This window comes from Parathielavia appendiculata (assembly GCF_033297405.1).
Source record: "Parathielavia appendiculata strain CBS 731.68 unplaced genomic scaffold N657scaffold_18, whole genome shotgun sequence".
Lineage (NCBI taxonomy): Eukaryota > Fungi > Ascomycota > Sordariomycetes > Sordariales > Chaetomiaceae > Parathielavia > Parathielavia appendiculata.
The window spans coordinates 254,617-271,222 of NW_026944237.1; the positions used below are offsets into that span (position 1 = coordinate 254,617).

At 56.0% G+C, this 16,606-nt stretch overlaps 6 protein-coding genes and 1 non-coding gene across 7 annotated transcripts; 4 read left to right on the forward strand and 3 right to left on the reverse strand.

The window, feature by feature from the left end:
- Window positions 1-1,407: 1,407 nt before the first annotated feature.
- Window positions 1,408-2,238, reverse strand: N657DRAFT_165470 (uncharacterized protein). Its single transcript, XM_062786047.1, has 2 exons — window positions 2,133-2,238; window positions 1,408-2,072 (listed from the first exon to the last, which is right to left on the reverse strand). Exon 2 carries the CDS (start codon window positions 1,969-1,971, stop codon window positions 1,504-1,506), a length of 468 nt encoding a protein of 155 aa, XP_062644040.1. The 5' UTR covers window positions 1,972-2,072; window positions 2,133-2,238; the 3' UTR covers window positions 1,408-1,503.
- Window positions 2,239-5,425: 3,187 nt separating this feature from the next.
- On the forward strand, window positions 5,426-6,700 carry N657DRAFT_683842 (uncharacterized protein; the record flags this gene model as incomplete). Its single annotated transcript, XM_062796614.1, has 2 exons — window positions 5,426-5,566; window positions 5,642-6,700. The coding sequence occupies 2 exons, from the start codon at window positions 5,426-5,428 to the stop codon at window positions 6,698-6,700; spliced, it is 1,200 nt and encodes a 399-aa protein (XP_062644041.1).
- Window positions 6,701-6,756: 56 nt separating this feature from the next.
- N657DRAFT_165541 (uncharacterized protein) lies at window positions 6,757-7,385 on the reverse strand. The gene has a single exon (XM_062786048.1). It carries the CDS (start codon window positions 7,266-7,268, stop codon window positions 6,813-6,815), a length of 456 nt encoding a protein of 151 aa, XP_062644042.1. The 5' UTR covers window positions 7,269-7,385; the 3' UTR covers window positions 6,757-6,812.
- A 579-nt stretch (window positions 7,386-7,964) lies between these two features.
- Window positions 7,965-8,811, forward strand: N657DRAFT_165550 (uncharacterized protein). The gene has a single exon (XM_062786049.1). It carries the CDS (start codon window positions 8,212-8,214, stop codon window positions 8,662-8,664), a length of 453 nt encoding a protein of 150 aa, XP_062644043.1. The 5' UTR covers window positions 7,965-8,211; the 3' UTR covers window positions 8,665-8,811.
- Window positions 8,812-9,345: 534 nt separating this feature from the next.
- N657DRAFT_625555 (dihydroxy-acid and 6-phosphogluconate dehydratase) lies at window positions 9,346-11,707 on the forward strand. The gene is made up of 4 exons (XM_062790755.1): window positions 9,346-9,705; window positions 9,771-9,778; window positions 9,837-9,944; window positions 10,034-11,707. Exons 1-4 carry the CDS (start codon window positions 9,416-9,418, stop codon window positions 11,539-11,541), a joined length of 1,914 nt encoding a protein of 637 aa, XP_062644044.1. The 5' UTR covers window positions 9,346-9,415; the 3' UTR covers window positions 11,542-11,707.
- Window positions 11,708-12,641: 934 nt separating this feature from the next.
- N657DRAFT_683844 (glycosyltransferase family 15 protein) lies at window positions 12,642-14,406 on the reverse strand (the record flags this gene model as incomplete). Its single annotated transcript, XM_062796615.1, has 5 exons — window positions 12,642-12,983; window positions 13,064-13,442; window positions 13,501-13,587; window positions 13,645-14,043; window positions 14,123-14,406. The coding sequence occupies 5 exons, from the start codon at window positions 14,404-14,406 to the stop codon at window positions 12,642-12,644; spliced, it is 1,491 nt and encodes a 496-aa protein (XP_062644045.1).
- Window positions 14,407-15,516: 1,110 nt separating this feature from the next.
- N657DRAFT_t138 lies at window positions 15,517-15,598 on the forward strand. The gene has a single exon. It is a non-coding gene; the product is annotated as a tRNA-Ser (tRNA).
- Window positions 15,599-16,606: the final 1,008 nt, after the last annotated feature.

The window sequence follows — 16,606 nt, forward strand, 5'->3', positions numbered from 1 at the left end:
CAGCTCAGCTCGAGCCGTCTGGGCAATTCCCGAAGGTGGCTAGGGTGAAACGGCTAACTCGTGTTGAAATTGTAAGGATTAAGATGCCCAGGAGGCAGAACACCAAACGACACGAGCAAATGTGGTCCATTCCGAGGACAAAAACCGGGTTGAGGGAGTACCGCTGCATATTTACCCCGAATCGATCATGGGAGCAAGAACCTGGCTGTAGCACGGCCCGGCAGAGGAGGATGTTGGGAACAAGGTGGCTGCGGCAAGTCCTTCTTTCCATCAGCCGACTGGTGGAATGAGACACTGCCGCCGGAGAGTTCAGTGACCATCACCGGGGCCTGGTGCTTCGGCTCTCGGAGGATAACCATCTCAATCCCTCCCCAGATCTCTCGGCAGGAGTCAGCGGTGGTTTAGGGCCCTGAACTTCTTAAGAGCGCTTATCCCATCCCCCTCCGGACGGAAAGCGAGATTTATCTCGGCCATAGCGCTCTATGCAAGAGGGAATTGTAACCCACACCATCTATTCCCGAAGAGGAGAGGCCACATAGTCTTCGTCATGGTTGGAAGAGCTACCTTGTCTCGAGCTTGCCTGTGTGTGGTCAGTTATCGAACAAATAGCGGTGGCGCCGCATGTTCATGCTGTCTTAGAATGACTAGGCGGTTGGGGGTTCTTGCCTGAAACGGCACCAGTTCCAGCATGTCAACACCACGTTTGAGACGGACGCGCTCTTGCAGAAGGGTGTGCATGGTTTGTGTCTGTGTGGTCTGCAGCTCAACAGGCCAGCCTCAGAAACCTGGACATGGACCAGGCTGTTGTGGCGGGCTCGCTTATCGAGCCCGTTGTGACCCTGTCCTTGTGGTTCCCCAGATCTGGGATACACAACCCCTTCCCAGGCTTGGCAGCTCAGGTTGGCGGACGGCAAGATGAATCTGTGATGAGATATGTGATTGCTGCTCGCTGCGTGCCTCTATTATGCACCTCTATTCCGGTCGGTTCTGTGAAGGCAATGCTGCTATCCTCGGGTTAAGCCGTCAACAAGAAGGTACTCCAAGCAGCCCAACAAGAGAAGTACTTACGGTTCAGTCGATCCCGAATTGATGTGCCCATGTGTAGATGGACTGCTCTGCATCATCCACAAGAGGAGCTGGCCGAGCCAACTGCGCAACCAGAGTGTTTTCTAGAAGACCCGGAGGCACTATCTCAACAGTTATAGTTGCACTATGTTAATGGCCAGGGCATCTCGACAATGATAAATGAAAGACATCAGGTTTGACATGTGCTGAGAGCTAACAGGCTCGCATGCTTGCAAGTAGGCTGAACCGTGCAAACTTACTTTCTATACAAACAGTCCTTTGGTGAAACTCTACGTTGAATGTTCCGGCATGCGAACTCACACTTACAACACTTACAAGATGGAACGTGTGAAACTGCATTATGTCATTACAACGTCGAATGAGACTCCTTCCGATCTTTTGTGAGAGCGGATCGACGGCACAGCCCCGGTATCTCCGTTACCCGTCGTGTAGCTGATCGAAACAGGAGCTGAAGAGAGAACCGCGTACAAGAATGTCAAGGTCCGGAAGGTGCTCAGAACCCCATGTTGCAAGCGAATACATGAAGTCAAGGACCGAGGCTGGAGAGGAACGGGTGCCCAGATTGAAAGCCTTGTGCAACGTGGAAGGTATGAAGTCGTAAGAAACTTTAGAGAGGAAGCAAGTGTGGCTGCAATGTACTGCACCCGCACCAGTTTGGTGATCTATACAGACCACCGGAATCGGGTTTATCGAAAAATGCTTCGGCCGTGCAAGCAGGCTCCTTCCGAGAGCGACAGCGGTTGGTATTGTGCGGTTGCGAAATGTATCATCTGCCGAGAGCAAGGATAGAAGCCGGTGAGTATCATGAAGTAAATCATCGCCGAGCGGTCCAGCGATCAGGTTCATGCTGGGTTGATTCTTCAGACGGCGCCATGGATCCTCCATGAAACTCTAAGCGCATCTGAACTTCGTCAGACGATCGGAGCGAGAGATAAGTAGATGCACCTTAGACGCTCGAGTTCTTTTCAGCAAGCAAGGGCCGGAGCCGGAACGCTTGTTTGTCAGCACCATGGCAGCTGGGGCTAAGCCACTGCAACCTTACGCACAAGATGACATTCTTAACGGCCAGTGGCCGCAGCATGGGCCGGAAGCGAGACGATGGACAGGGTAAGCGTGACTGCTGAGAACATTCGCCTTAGCTTCCGTGTAGATGGTGAGCCAGGATCCGGTGTGGCGCCTCTGCCTGAAAGGGGTTGACAAGCCGAGGCGGTCGCAGCTTGAGGTCAAAGGCGGCGCTCGAGTTCCATCACGCGCCCAATGGTAAAGGAGCAAACAACGCTTGCCCCTGAGCCGGGACGGCTTGCAGTGGACAGTAAACGGACCTAACAGGTCAGCATCTGTGTGGCCGCCGTTGTTAAGATGGAAACAGCGGGGCGACGACGGATTGAAGCAGAGGCGGGCCATCGGAGGGTGATTCGCGCCGTTTCTGATCGCGTTATAAGGCAGTACCCGGTCATCTTCTGCGCTCACAATTGCCGTCGTTCCTTCCCGTTCCCAAGACCGGCCGAGGAAGAGGCCCTATGCTTGGACGATCGGACGTAGCACATCTGCAAACCAAACATATGCGGCGCTGGGGTTGTTGGAATTGCCGAACAGAATCGACCTGCTTTTGTCGTAGTCGACTGCAATAAGGTGGGCGAGTTATCCCGAGTCGTTGGGCGCTCGCGGTCGTCCGATGCTCCAAGACAAAGTTCGGTTGACTTAACCTTCTCGGTCAATCTTTCAACTCGGGGCGTTTCGAGCGTTGTTTGCTGGCCGCAACTGGGATGGCCAGGCCTCGTCGCAAGGCCCGCAAAATAGTGGTGAAGGTTGTGGCCCGCAAGGCGCAGCCTCTTCTCTCGCGGTTGTGCTGGGGTCCGAGGGCGGTTGGCCTGTGCGTAGAGACCCGATTCAGTAAGGCCTGAGACACGGCTGAGGGCGAGCCCACGGTTAGCGAGTTTGAGGCATGACCGGAACTGATCTGAGCCTTGAGGCAGGGCGAGTGCAGGGGCCAACTTTCTGCGATCCACTCTTCCATGAGATCATTTCTCTATCGATCGAAACCTCAGTGTGCGCGCGTGAGCTTGAAGGTAAGTAGAAGTGATGAGTCTTGTATTGTAACCGCACACGCGCATTTGGGTCTGCCCCTTTACACCGGGGTGGCAGGCCCGAGAAGGTCGATACAGGTTGCGGCTGTGCTCGTCCGCATTGAAGAAGCTTGCTGCTGTGCCTCTCAGTCTAGGTCTCCTCGAACGAGGACATCCTATGTGTGTCGAGTGTGACTCTGGCTCAAAGCGCGCGGAGCCGCCGGCCATACGCGCCGACCACCTGTTGCTGCAGCTAAGAGTGGCGAGTCTGTGGGGGCGGGCTGAAAATGAGGATTGTCGTGTATATGGAGATATCTGCTGTCGGTCGCCCGTCTCAACAATTGGGTACTGTGGTAGAAACAAAGTCGCGTTTCAACCGAAAGATGTCAAACCAAACAGACGGGATGGATCGATGCAGCTTCGTGCATAGGAGTCCACTGAGAAAAAGCGATCAAGCGCGGGGCATGCGGGCCCCTGCAAAGTGCAAGAGCCGCAGAACCCCGGAAGAGGGGCGGCACAAATCTCCGCAGCCAATGAGAAGCGATGGTCAGGCACCAGGGCAGTTCTGTTACACTCGGCAAGAACGACGAGCAAGAGGATAACAGTGTCAAACGTCAGGTCACAGACCTCCTTCCCGCAAAGAAGGGGAAGAAAAAAGAGTTACAGGATCGTACCTCGATTGAAAGATTTTAACACGGCTCGACGCATCGCGATTCGACCCTGTTTCCGCGCCTGCGCTTTGCCAAATGTGGGCCGCGACCATGTGTGCCTGGAGGTCGGCCGGTTGTTCTCGATTTCGCCTCTTCGATTGCCCCGATCTCTTCTCTCTGCTTCTGGCCGACTCGTCTTGGGCCCCAAGGCGGCAGGCACCGATGCCAGGTATCCACGACATGCTCTCGAACAATACCTTTTCTCGCGGCGACAAGGCCTTGAGTTTGGTCCAGCGCTGCAACAACGGGACGGCATGTCTCCTTGGAACGGCAATGCCGAAGCCTCGTTGTTGGCCGTTTTCAGGGACATACAGTCTGCCATCGCCCGAGTCTTCACCTCACCAGGCGTACCTTTTCTCCAGAACGCGAGAGGAGATCCTAGCCGGTAAATACGGCCACGGTTTCCCGGCAGCAAGTGCTGCGTGTGCCACAGCGGGAGATGGCCAGAAGTTTTGTTCTGTCCGTTTTCGGGTGGACAGCATGACTTGTGTGCCAGACCCATCGCCCGGAATCGTTCTGAACCGGGCGCCTTTGTCTTGGCTGTCGAGTGCGACAAGGGTTGAGCGTCTGTTTCAGTTCTCCAGAACTCGGTTCTGTTGCTGGATGATCGAGAAGGGCTTGTTCACGGTGATGGCTAATTCTTCCAGGGCGCCCTGTCACCTGGCCGTCACCGCTTCTTTCACTCAAATATGCCTTCGCCTTAGCCGTGCCTTTGCACATGAGGTCTGGCCTGGCCTGAGCTGGTCATTCCACAGGCTATGACATAACTCCCCTGCACAACTTACACCACCGTGTAACCATATCCCCGACCTCTCCCCCCCAAAGCGTCTCCACACCGGAGGTCTGTAACAGGCCTCAAGCCCGGGGTGGCCTCCCCCTGGTCCGCCTTGTGGGACTGGATGAGCTTCAGCCGGACGTCATGCAACAATAGCATGCATTATTATCAGCGTCTTTGCTCCCTCCCCAGCCAGAGCCCTTTTGCCTCTTCTTCTCTGTCTTCCTACTCACCAAGCGCTAAGTGTGGATTCCCTCACCATCACTACGCTGTTGCGTTGTGTGTCCCTTTCCTTTTTACTTCCCTTCTCGCAGCTAACGTTGTCACTCTTTCGCCTTTACCAACTAGTTTCGCTGCCTACATTCTTTTTCTGGGAGTGTTACTTTCACCTATAAACGGTATAATCTGGTTTATTATACTTTCTTCTTCGCCTGGCCGAGCCTTTGCGTCGAGTACCACTTTCGAAACATATCGACTTGTTTCAACTGCCTGGGTCCGTTGTTCGAGGTTTACGCCACTTGCTCCCTCTCACGGGACGCCCAAGACGTCCTTGCCTGCAAGATTGTGGAAGGGACTCTGCTTCTGGGTAACCTATCTCTACTGCGGTCCATACCGAAACAAGACGACTTCGCTTCTTCAGCAGCCAGTCCTGCTTGCTCTTTTTACGAGCACCAACCTTTGTTGCAAGTTTCACTTCTGGTGACATACCGCCTGGCAAAACAGCTTGAGCCAGCCACTCTATTGGAAGGGCATCCACGATCATTGGTGACTTGGGATTCTCGGCAATCATGTCTCCGACCATGCAGATGTCAGGGCCGCACGTCCCATACACGCCTAAATCGGACGCCATCGACCGCCATGATTATGGCATCACGAAGAACAGGAAGACGGCTTCGACTGGGGGCGGGCGAGCATGGAGCGAGGATGAGGTGCGTAATTCCGATAGCTCGTAAATCGAGGCCAGCTCGTCAAAAAATGTAGTTGCTGACGGCTACCGTGCGCAGGAAGCTTATCTCCTCCAGACGCGTATGCAGAAAATGCCATACAAACACATCGCGGCCCACTTGAAGAAGACGGAACTTGCGTGCCGTCTTCATTATCATCAACTCAGCCACGGCAGCAATCGCCGTAAGCGCACGACCTCCATGTCGTCGGGATCTTCGACCAGTGGACACTCTCCGATCCTTCATACCACCATATCCTCGCCAATACATGAGCGCAGAGGCGCGCCGAGTCGCTCTGTTTCTCCTCCTGACTCATACGGCTCGACCAGTCCCGGCGGTATCCAGCTCCCCAGCATCATGTCAGCAACTGCTTCCACGAACACCTCGCCGCGTCTGCCCACGATCCTGCCCAAGCCTGCCTCGATGACTCTTGCCCTTGCATTGATCAGTGGGCCCGGCTCGGCTGGCACCGCATCCCCTACAACATCTCGCGGCTACCCCACCCCTCTTCATGACACCCACCCCCATAACATGGGTTCCGCGACCTCAGCGGGGTACCGGGCTGCTTCAAACGCTTCAACACGCGCTCCTAACAACGGCCCGCATCACCACGGTCCCGGACCTGGGCCTCTCCGCCTAGACTGCTCCGCGCTCCCGCCACCTGCTTCCGCCGGGGGCGTGCACAGCCCGCCCAGCTTCGCGGCAAGCCACCCTGTCGACATGGCGCGCCTGACAGCCGTTTACAACGCCCACCGCGCGTCCTTCTGGGCTGCTGTCGCTGCCGACTACGGCCCCGGCGCAAATCCGATTGTTCTCGAGCAGGCGTGGCGCGGCAGCGGTACCACGGGCGGCGGCGGCGCGGGCGCAAACCTGGGCATTGCCGCGCAGACGCCCATCACTCCCATCGGCAGCCCCGACGACCAGCTCTACTCTGCTGGCGGCGGTGGTGGCGGCGGGCATCATCATGGGCATGGCCATAGCCAGGGGCAGGGCAAGCAGGATAAGACGCGGATCAGCGCCATCTTGGGGATTGATGCCAACCCGAGAAGCCCGAGCGAGAGGGAGATGGTGAGGAGGCTGGAGGAGGAGAGGGCTGTGGGTATGGGGGTGGTGGGTTGAGGGTGTGTGGCCAGTTGTGAGCATGGCTTGTTGCTGTGTGGGTATCTTACCTTCTTGTCAATGGTTTTGGGGCGGTTGTTTTCCTGGTTGTTGATGTTGGCTTGGGACTGGTTTAGGCTCTGTTTGGGTTCAGGTTGACTCGCTTTGCAACCACCTCACAGGAAGGATTATACACTGGGCGTGGGTATCTTGGGTTTCTTTGCCCGTCACATGTTTTGCTCCGTTTTGGCTTTTCAGCTCTCTCTGTTTTCTTTGTTCCTTTCTTTTCTTTTTTTTTTGCCTTATCCTCGGCAACCTTCGCCCCTTGCTGCTGATTTTTCAGTTCGTTGTATGCAAGTTTACACGACACACCTCTCCCCCCCAACCTCCTTCTCTTCTCCCCGATGCTGTGGGATTTGTTCAACGCCCCTTGGCGTTGCATTGGTGATGGCTTGGCAGGGGTGTGACTATGGATGGATGGACGGATGGAAATGATGTCGACGACACCGACGTTTCGCAATGACGACGGCACATGACGCCGGAGGACACTTGAGCGGCGGACTGTGTTTTCCAATTTCCTCATACTCATACCCCATTTCTTAGCCTCTCCTATCTTGTTCAACAGGGTCACAACATGACATATGGATTTCGGCAGTGAGGCTGGTTGGGTCTTGGATGATGTAGGGTTGCAGGATGTTGGGTTGTTGGCTGGTTGGAGCGGACATGCAATGGGTGCAATGGGTTCAGCGAGGGGAATAAGGCGCCCTGGTATCCCGTGGTTGTGCTAGACTCGAATAGCAATACCGTTTGTCAAGTTGCTCAATGAACCTTCAGCAGTGTTGGCAATTCAGTGGGCTAGATCTTGGGATCTGTACCTGGCATGAATTCGAGAAGACCCAGCCCCTTTCCAAGTCATCGTCTTTGCATTTCCTACTCGTCGCAAAGGGGTTCTTATTTCCAGGTCGCAGCGATGGCGCATCAGACCCTCCATCTGCAGTCTTCGAGTACCGGTCAGGTAGTTCCCCGGTACCGAAACTGAGCCTGCAGGCACCAGCTCGATTCACTCGGAAGGTCCAGTGTGAGTTGCGGCAGAACAACCAGGGTTGTTGGGTCGCCCCTGTGTGCTGTGTTGGGTAGTTACCGGATAACATCGAGTTGCAGCCGAACTCGGCTTCCCTAAGGCTGCCCTTGCCCACTGACCTCCAGCATGGAAACCTTCCGATCCTCCGATGTGTCGACGAGGAATGAGAAATCGATAGTCGAAAACGCAAGGACGGCGATTGTCAGGCAATACATGCGACGCTAGCTGCGAAATTGTTCCTCGTTCCGGGTTTCGCGGCTATCTGCCGCCGGGCTCGGCTCCCGTCTGCTGGGCTCGCTTGCAAAGAATAACCGGACCGGTCCCGTCTCCGTTCCCCCCGCCGCCTCAATCCGATGTTGCATCGCGACCTGACCAAGCACCACACTCGAAAGCTGGACCGAGCACGCCTTGCTTCATTGGTCTTGCGGCATTCTCAGGCCAGTCCTGAAGGATGCTCCGTAGCCCCGCGGCGCTGGATCGGGTCGCTTCCCTAACCGAGGAACCCGGGCAGAGATCAGCCAGATGCAAGATGCAGTGTTGTGTCACCTTGCGTTGCCCGATAAAGGACCTTGACGTCGGCCCCTTAACTCCACCTACCCCTGCAGAGCCGAGCTTGCTCCATGCCTCCTACCACGTGCTGTGCATATGGGCTCGCGATCCGTCGCAACTCGGGTCTTCTTCCGCGCCTGCACCTGAGCGCCATTTAGTACAGAGTACTTTGCAGAAGCTATGGCTGCTGAGCCATGCTGCACTGCATGCCTGCAGCCGGCATTGGAACGGATATTCCAGTTTATTGAAACGGATGGTGCTCTGTCACAACAACCAAAGGAATTATAGGAAAAGTGTTGTCTCCGAGTCCAACATGTACCACCACCAGCGCCTCGCAATACAACCCGTTTGTTAGCGCGGAACATGGGAACAAGTACTTACGTTTCTTGTTTCGCTTTGACCTTCTTGATCTTTGCTTTTCCTGTTCCGCCTCCCCTTGACCTCTATTTTTGTCATTCTCTTCCCTATTTTCTTACTTTTTCTCTTCAATTTGTATGCTTATCTTTTTCTCTTCTTTGTGTTCTTAACTTCCAGTGCCCGCTACGTCCCACTTTAACAGACAAATCAGGGCTTGATTGAGGTGCTCGGACCGTTACTGGCGACAGGTCGCGAGTGGGACTCCGGCAGGGATTCCGAAGCTTCCAAGGTATTCCCGGCCTTCTAACGTGCCTCCACCGGACAGCAGCCAATCTTGAGCGAAGCAATTGCGGTGACGGCCCATGTCATCAGGGTTTTGCTCACCGAAAGATGGGTCAGCAGCTGATGGAGCACTGGAGCCCAGCTCGTCATTGGGGACCCCGTTGTGCTCCGCGGCCACATCCCCCGAGTAGTTCCTGCCTGGACCGAAGCAACTTGAGGCGCCGTCGTCCTCCTGTGGAAGGAGCCAGCCATACTGTGTAGACCGCTCAGGCCGCAGACACATCACACCAAGGTGCACCGCTCCTTCCCTGATATCTCTGGTTGCAAGAGGATCAGATATCCATTGTTGAATGCCGATCCTCGGGCAGCTCGGCAACCACCTCCTCTGACATCACACCTGCTCAACAGCTCCGGTGCTCGAAAGAAAACATAGAATCGGATATCCGCGCGCTCGATCTCATAGAGCCATGGCTCCTCACGCAGACGAATTACATCCGTGCCAAAATGGCAATGAAACCGCCCGAGACAACAGCGGCCACAGCGACCGGAATGTGCCGAAGCCGGGCGACTACATCCAGTTTGAATGCCTTCCATCCGGCGGTCCTTTGAACCGCTGGTCTCAAGTCTTGACGCGGGGCCATGATTTCCCCGGCGCCCAGGCCATGCTCTACGCGGCTGGCGTCCCGGACAGGGACATGATGAAGAGCGCACCCCATGTGGGCATCGCGACCGTGTGGTGGGAGGGGAACCCGTGCAAGTGAGTCCACCAGATATGACAGTCCGCTCACTCGGAGCCGCAAAGCTGACAAAAGTGCTCATTAGTACGCATTGTGAGTAGTGAAAGATGCCAGAGCCGGTCCCCGAGAGCAACCGCTTACAGGACATCAGTGCTTGAACTCGGCAACATCGTCAAGAAGTCCGTCGAGCAGCAGAAAATGCTGGCATGGCAGTATAACACCATTGGTGTCTCTGACGGCATCACGATGGGTGGAGAGGGTGAGTGATAGCCGGCAGCTCACAGCTGCCCCTGACCCCTGAATGCGGGTCAACAGCTCGACTGAATGTCGTTGCTCACCACTGATTAGGCATGAGGTTCTCGCTCCAGTCGCGAGAGATCATCGCAGACAGCATCGAAACGGTGACGTGCGCTCAGCGCCACGATGCCAACATCAGCATCCCCGGCTGTGACAAGAATATGCCCGGCGTCGTCATGGCGGCAGCCCGCCACAACCGGCCGTTCCTCATGATCTACGGCGGAACCATCCGCAAGGGCCACTCCTCGCTGCTCGACAAGGAGATTAACATCTCGACGTGTTACGAAGCCTCGGGCGCTTACACCTACGGCCGCTTGCAGGCCAAACGCAAGAAACCCTCGGGCGCCGACGCCACACCTAGTGAAGTCATGGAGGACATCGAGCGGCACGCTTGCCCCGGTGCCGGCGCCTGTGGTGGCATGTACACGGCCAACACCATGGCCACTGCTATCGAGGCCATGGGCCTGTCCCTGCCTGGATCCTCGTCCTTCCCCGCGACATCGCCCGAGAAGCGTCGCGAATGCGAGCGCGCCGCCGAGGCAATCCGCACTTGCATGGAGAAAGACATCCGGCCGCGCGACCTCATGACGCGCGCCGCCTTCGAGAACGCTCTAGTCGCCACCATCGTGCTCGGCGGTAGCACCAACGCCGTCCTCCACTTCCTCGCCATGGCCAACTCGGCCGACGTGCCACTCACGCTCGACGACATCGACCGCGCCTCCAACCGCACACCGTTCCTGGCTGACCTCGCTCCCTCAGGCCGGTACTACATGGAAGACCTCTACACCATCGGCGGCACGCCCGCCGTCCTCAAGATGCTCATCAGCCACGGCCTCATTGACGGCTCCATCATGACCGTCACGGGCAAGACCCTCGCCGACAACGTCCGCGACTGGCCATCCCTCCCCGAGGGGCAGACCATCCTCCGGCCTCTGTCCGACCCGATCAAGCCCACTGGCCACATTCGCGTGCTCCGCGGTAACCTTTCCCCCGGCGGCGCCGTCGCTAAGATCACCGGCAAGGAAGGCCTCTCCTTCACGGGTCGCGCGCGCGTATTCAACAAGGAGCATGAGCTCGACGAGGCGCTCGCGAGGGGCCTGATCCGCCCCGACGAGGGCAACCTCGTGCTGATTGTGCGGTACGAGGGCCCAAAGGGCGGGCCGGGAATGCCCGAGCAGCTGCGCGCCAGCGCGGCCATCATGGGTGCCGGGTTGAGCAACGTCGCGCTCGTGACGGACGGGCGATACAGCGGCGCCAGCCATGGCTTCATCGTGGGCCATGTGGTGCCCGAGGCGGCCGTCGGTGGGCCGATTGCCCTCGTTCGGGACGGTGATGTGTTGCGGATCGATGCGGTGGCGAACCGGATCGATGTCGTCGAGATACCCGGAGTGGACTGCGCCGGCGGGTTAGAGGGGGTGGAGAGGGAGTTTGAAAGGAGGAGGAAGGAGTGGAGCCCCCCGATAATGCAGCCAATGCGTGGTGTACTGGCAAAGTATGCGCGGCTGGTGGGTGACGCGAGCCACGGGGCTGTGACGGATGTTGGGGGGTTGGCGTGGTAAACGCGCCCACAACGCTTGTCTTTTGCCTTGGAACGAACGGGTGGGCAGTAAGCATGTTACACTGGGTGAAGCGGCAACTTAACTCATGATAGACACGGGATAGATTGGGAGCCGGGAGGGATGAAACGCCGGGGGTTTAGAGGACAGACAGTAGAATGGACTCACTGCGATTTTTCGTGTTTATGTTCCTCTTTCGGCTGTGATGAGGCAGCTTAGACCCCAGAAGTCCTGGCTATTACTACACTGTAGTTCCTCGCCCCGATGGTGTTGTCTTCGAGTCTCGTGGGCCTATGTCCAAGGTTATTCTCCCATGACTACGTCTTTGCATTCCACCCTTTCTCCTTATTTACTGCTCCACCGGTGCGTGCCACCAGTTCATGATGGTGGTGTGCCTGCTTCGCAAGGGACTGAATTTGAATGTACCATGTGACGCCTACCGACAGCTTCTGTGCCAGAGGTTTGCAAATATTCGCCAGAAGATGTCAACGCTTAAGCGAGCACTTGAGGGAGAAGAAGACCAAACCACAGCATAACACATCCTGTCCTTGTCCCATACTGAACTAGCACCTGATATGTACAACACGAGTTACTGACCAAGCACGTATTTAGGTAGGTATCCAGATCAGAGCCAACACCAAACCAAGACCTAAAGCCAGGAACAGAGATGTAGGGGGGAGATCAAGAAGAAGCGGTGAGTATCCATCCATCCAAGGCCACGGGAAGCCGCTTCCCCATACACCGAGCCATGACAGCCAACCAACCGGACAGAGATACAGACAGGCAGACAGACAGCACAGATGATATCAAAACTCTATGGACAACGACATTACCAACTACACAGCTAGTTAAGCCGCACAGCATGCAGGACCCCAAAGCCAGTATCCATCCATCCATGCCATTTGCACCCCAAACCCCCTGCACATATGCTTTCCGCTTTCCTTTCTCGTGTCCTTTTCTTTCCAAATTAACACATGACAGACGACCAACACCACCACCACCACCACCACATGAAGGGTTAAGACCGGTGGAGAAGAGAAGGGCGAGTAGCCGAGTCGACATAGCGGCAGGCAGACAGGCAGACATTCCCCTCTAGATACAAATCAAGGACTCGCCCAGCCACCCGCCACATCGACCCACTCGGCAAGACAGCTGCCCCCCTTGCCCTCAACGTCCTCGATATCCGTGTCGCACCGGCAGCGGCAGCCGACGCCGTTCTCCTGGGGCGGGTCATAGTCTTCCCAGTACTGGTCCTCCTCCAGGCGCTCGCGCTCGTTAAGCGTCGTCCGCTCGAGGTAGGGCTGCCGCGGCAGCTGACGGCCGGGCGCGTTGACGGGGCAGTGCTGGATGGTGGTGTGGCGGTAGCCAAAGTCGCGGAAGTAGTGGATGTCCCGCGGTGCAAGGAGGGCGCCGGCCGCGAGGGAATGGATCGGAGCGTCTCCCCACTGATGTTCACGAAGGGGAAAAGATCAGTCATATATACCAGGAAGATAAAAGCGGAGGGAAAAGGGGGAAAAAGTCGTACACGCTCCATCCAGAAGCCGCCGCTGCGGTCCATCATCTGGAAGAAATCCTCGTATGCCTTGCTCCTGAAAAAGTCGAGGCGGGCAATCTCAAAGTTGGACCAGAAGTGGCACATGTTGTACTTTTCGCCCTCCATGTTCTCCATGTCGATGTCAGGCAGGCGGATGGGCTCGTTGGCGGACGCCGGCTTCTTCTCTTCCTCGTGGCTCTCGGGCCGCGGCTCGACAAACATCTCCCACAAGCCCTGCGATGTCAGGTTGTTGAGCCGCTTGTAAGCCGAAGCGTAGCGCCAGATGTTGGGGACCGTCTCGCGTAGCTCCTTGACCGCGATGGTGAAGCCGTACGTCTTGTTGTTCTCGATCATGGCCAGGAAGGGGTCGCTGGGAAGCAAAGGTCAGTACACCTGCAGTCGCAATACGGAAAGGGGGGTTATCGTACTAGGTGATGTCGCAGAAGTACTTGATCTCGGGCTCCAAACGCCAGTACCACTCGTACTTTGCCAGGAGCGGGTGCTTGTAAAAGAAACTGAACTGTGTCAGCATCATCCGACCGAGTATGGCAAGCAGGCCCGTAAGAACGCACCCGGAATAGAAGCGGCACATGAAATGGTAGCTCTCCATGCCACCGTACATGATGGCATTATCGCCCTGCTTGTTGATGCCCTCCTTGGCGACCTTCTTGTCAATCCAGTCAGGGTACCCCCACATGTCCGGCCCAACCTTGCCAAACTCAACGGAGCTCGAGGTGTAGTTCCGGACAGTGTCCTTGAAGTTCTGGTCGAAATCCCCATCGTTGAGGAAGACATAGGGGTAATTGTACCACCGGTTGAAGTGGCGCTCGATCGACTTCATGGATTGGATGACGCCCTCCAGCTCCTTGTTTCGCGCGAGCACGACGAAAGCCGCGTTGGCGCGGGGTTTGCTCGTGTCGACCTCGGCGCAGCCCTCGACGAACACCTTGTCGTGCTTCTCGCTGATTTTTCTGCAACGGGCCTGTGTTAGCGGGGGAAACGAGAGCCCATACGCGTTGTTTGGTGCTGCGCAGCACAGGCGGAACGAACCTTATTGTTGGCGGCGTCCCCGCGGGCGATAATATTCTCCCCGAGGAACCGGGGTGCCTGACAAACAGCACCAGGATAAGAATGACGACGATGCAGGGGAAAAGGAGGACGACGCCCAGCGGCACCGAAATGGCCGAGTTCCCCCTTAACCTCAGTGGCCGTCGGAGGTATGCGAAGCGCGAAGCCAGGGTCCTTCTTGGGCGCAGCTTGCCTTTTTCATCTGCGACAGGGAGACGAGGACCCCTCGCCGGGAGGAACTTGCCCGCTCGACGGAAGAGATCCATCGTGATGGATTCCGGCGGAAGACCAGCCGGGAGGAGTGTGTTGTGCGATCGATCAGCACAGGGCTTGTTTTATGTTGCGATGGCGGCGGCTGTTGTTATCGATGCGAAATATATTCATTCGTTGTCGCCGTGTCGTTTGTCGGTGTCGCTGTCTATGGGGAAATGACAGGTCGCTCGTTCAACCGTCGATTGCAAGGTTGTACCAAGCAAGAACTCAATTTCCGTCGAAAGCAATGGGCCAAGCGGCATTGGACGCGGAAGCGAGTGGCAGTTGGAGGAGAGCCGCGTTCCCTCAGATGCCGGCGCCAGGACTGCGGATGCTAGAGGGAAAGGCTAGGCCGCCGGACCCTCCGCTGTTCCGCGTCCGAAGGTCTGAGCACGACAGGGACAACGAGGGGCGAAGTTCGGGGTCGAGACCGTGTCAGACAAGCAGCAATAAAGATGAAATGTCTGACCAGACGAGGGATGGCGTCGAGATGCTGTCAATGGCGCCGGAATGGCGGCGGTTTGACAGAATTTGCCGGGTGCAGACAATGCGTCTTGTCTCACTCCGTTCGTTCTCTTGCTTTCTCAGGGGAAACGTTGGCGCCAGAGATTGAGCCACCTTAGAAATACGTACCTAGTTGTGGTGGCCCTTAATTTGAGGTGGGTCTTTCGGCTTCGAGGATTCTTCAAATTTGAGGGATGCAACCAGAGGTGAGCCGTCAGCAGGTGGCGGATTCATGCATGAGATGCCCGTAAAGCTTGGCCCCGAACTGGCAGCTCGCTTGGGGCAAGCTACCGTACGGTTACCGATCCAACGATCCATCCATGACCATCATCATTTTGCTGAACCCGATCTCGATTGCAATTACAGGAGTAAATGCAATGGTTTTTAATTGGCATGATTGTTCAGGTTCGCTCACCCCCACGGAATATTGTCAGTTGCTCCTTCGGCCATCCGCATCCAGTCCGCCAATTCCACAGGCCATACGCCACTTCAAGACAGTGCACTGCGTCTGGTTGCCCTGTATGTAATCCGTATATTATACGTGTCAAGACCCCGGTAATCCACCTCGGTGGGTTTGAATAGGATGATATAGAAGATATTTAACTATGTCAAAAACATCTGGCGTGGTGGCAGAGTGGTCTAATGCGCAAGACTAGAAATCTTGTTCCTTCGGGAGCGTCTGTTCGAATCAGGCCCACGTCGAGCTCAGATTTATCTTTTGTCCTATATGTGCACTTCTTTCGGGGTCTTTTTCTTTAACCTTGTTTTTCTCATGAGTGTTTCTGATCCAAACGTCCCCAAAATGCTATACAAACGATGCGTCACCAGATCCTCCTTGGGACGGGCATTCTCAGAATTTCTTTGCCTCTTGCTCCATCGCTAAAGGCAACTCGTGTGCCAAATCCACTACTCATTCCCCCTTCTAAGCCAAAAGTGTACCCGCTGGGATATCGCCCCCATCTGCCGGCGGATGCACATATGCCGTGCCTGGCGTGCCATGCCGGGATCCGAGTCATGATCCTGGGGCAGCAGTGTTCCGGCTCAAATAATCGGTTTGTGCCTTGCTCACCATTGGATGATGCCTAGGTCGAGTGCATTTAAACATCCTTTCAACATGCCCCTATATCAATCAACATGGAATCGATAACACGGGTTCGGAGTGTTTCTGTCACTGGTTATTTGCCATGGGGCACGGATTCTTCCCAGAGCTTTCTCAACACGAAGCATTGATGAAGGGCTGGGTCAAGCCGGTATGCGAGCCATCGGCCGTAGTTCATTGCTCAATCTAAGACGTTGTGACCGCCGGCAAGGGCAGAAAGAGGGCAGATATCCAGGATGCCGTTGTCAATTTGGGCTGGACGGCGCCGTCTGTTAGGCTGATGGACCTAAATGAGCAGCGTGGAGGGTTGGGGGTTGAGTTTTGCTACATTGATGTTTGAAAGTGGATGGTTGTGATTATTTCTTGAGAGACTGGCTTGTCTGTGGATGAGATGGGGTTTTGTCACGTAGCGTGCTGCCGGGATCATGGATGAAGTGGGATGAATGATCGATTTGAGGAATGGTGATATCTGGTCAGGAGGGTTTCTGAGTCCAATCGATGTGAAAAGAGGGTTTGGGCAGTGCTATATTCTGATGTATGTCTTCAATCGCGACGTAATTGTTACCTCGAGACCCTTTCTTGCCCAACTGGACTCTTTGTTGGTATCAACA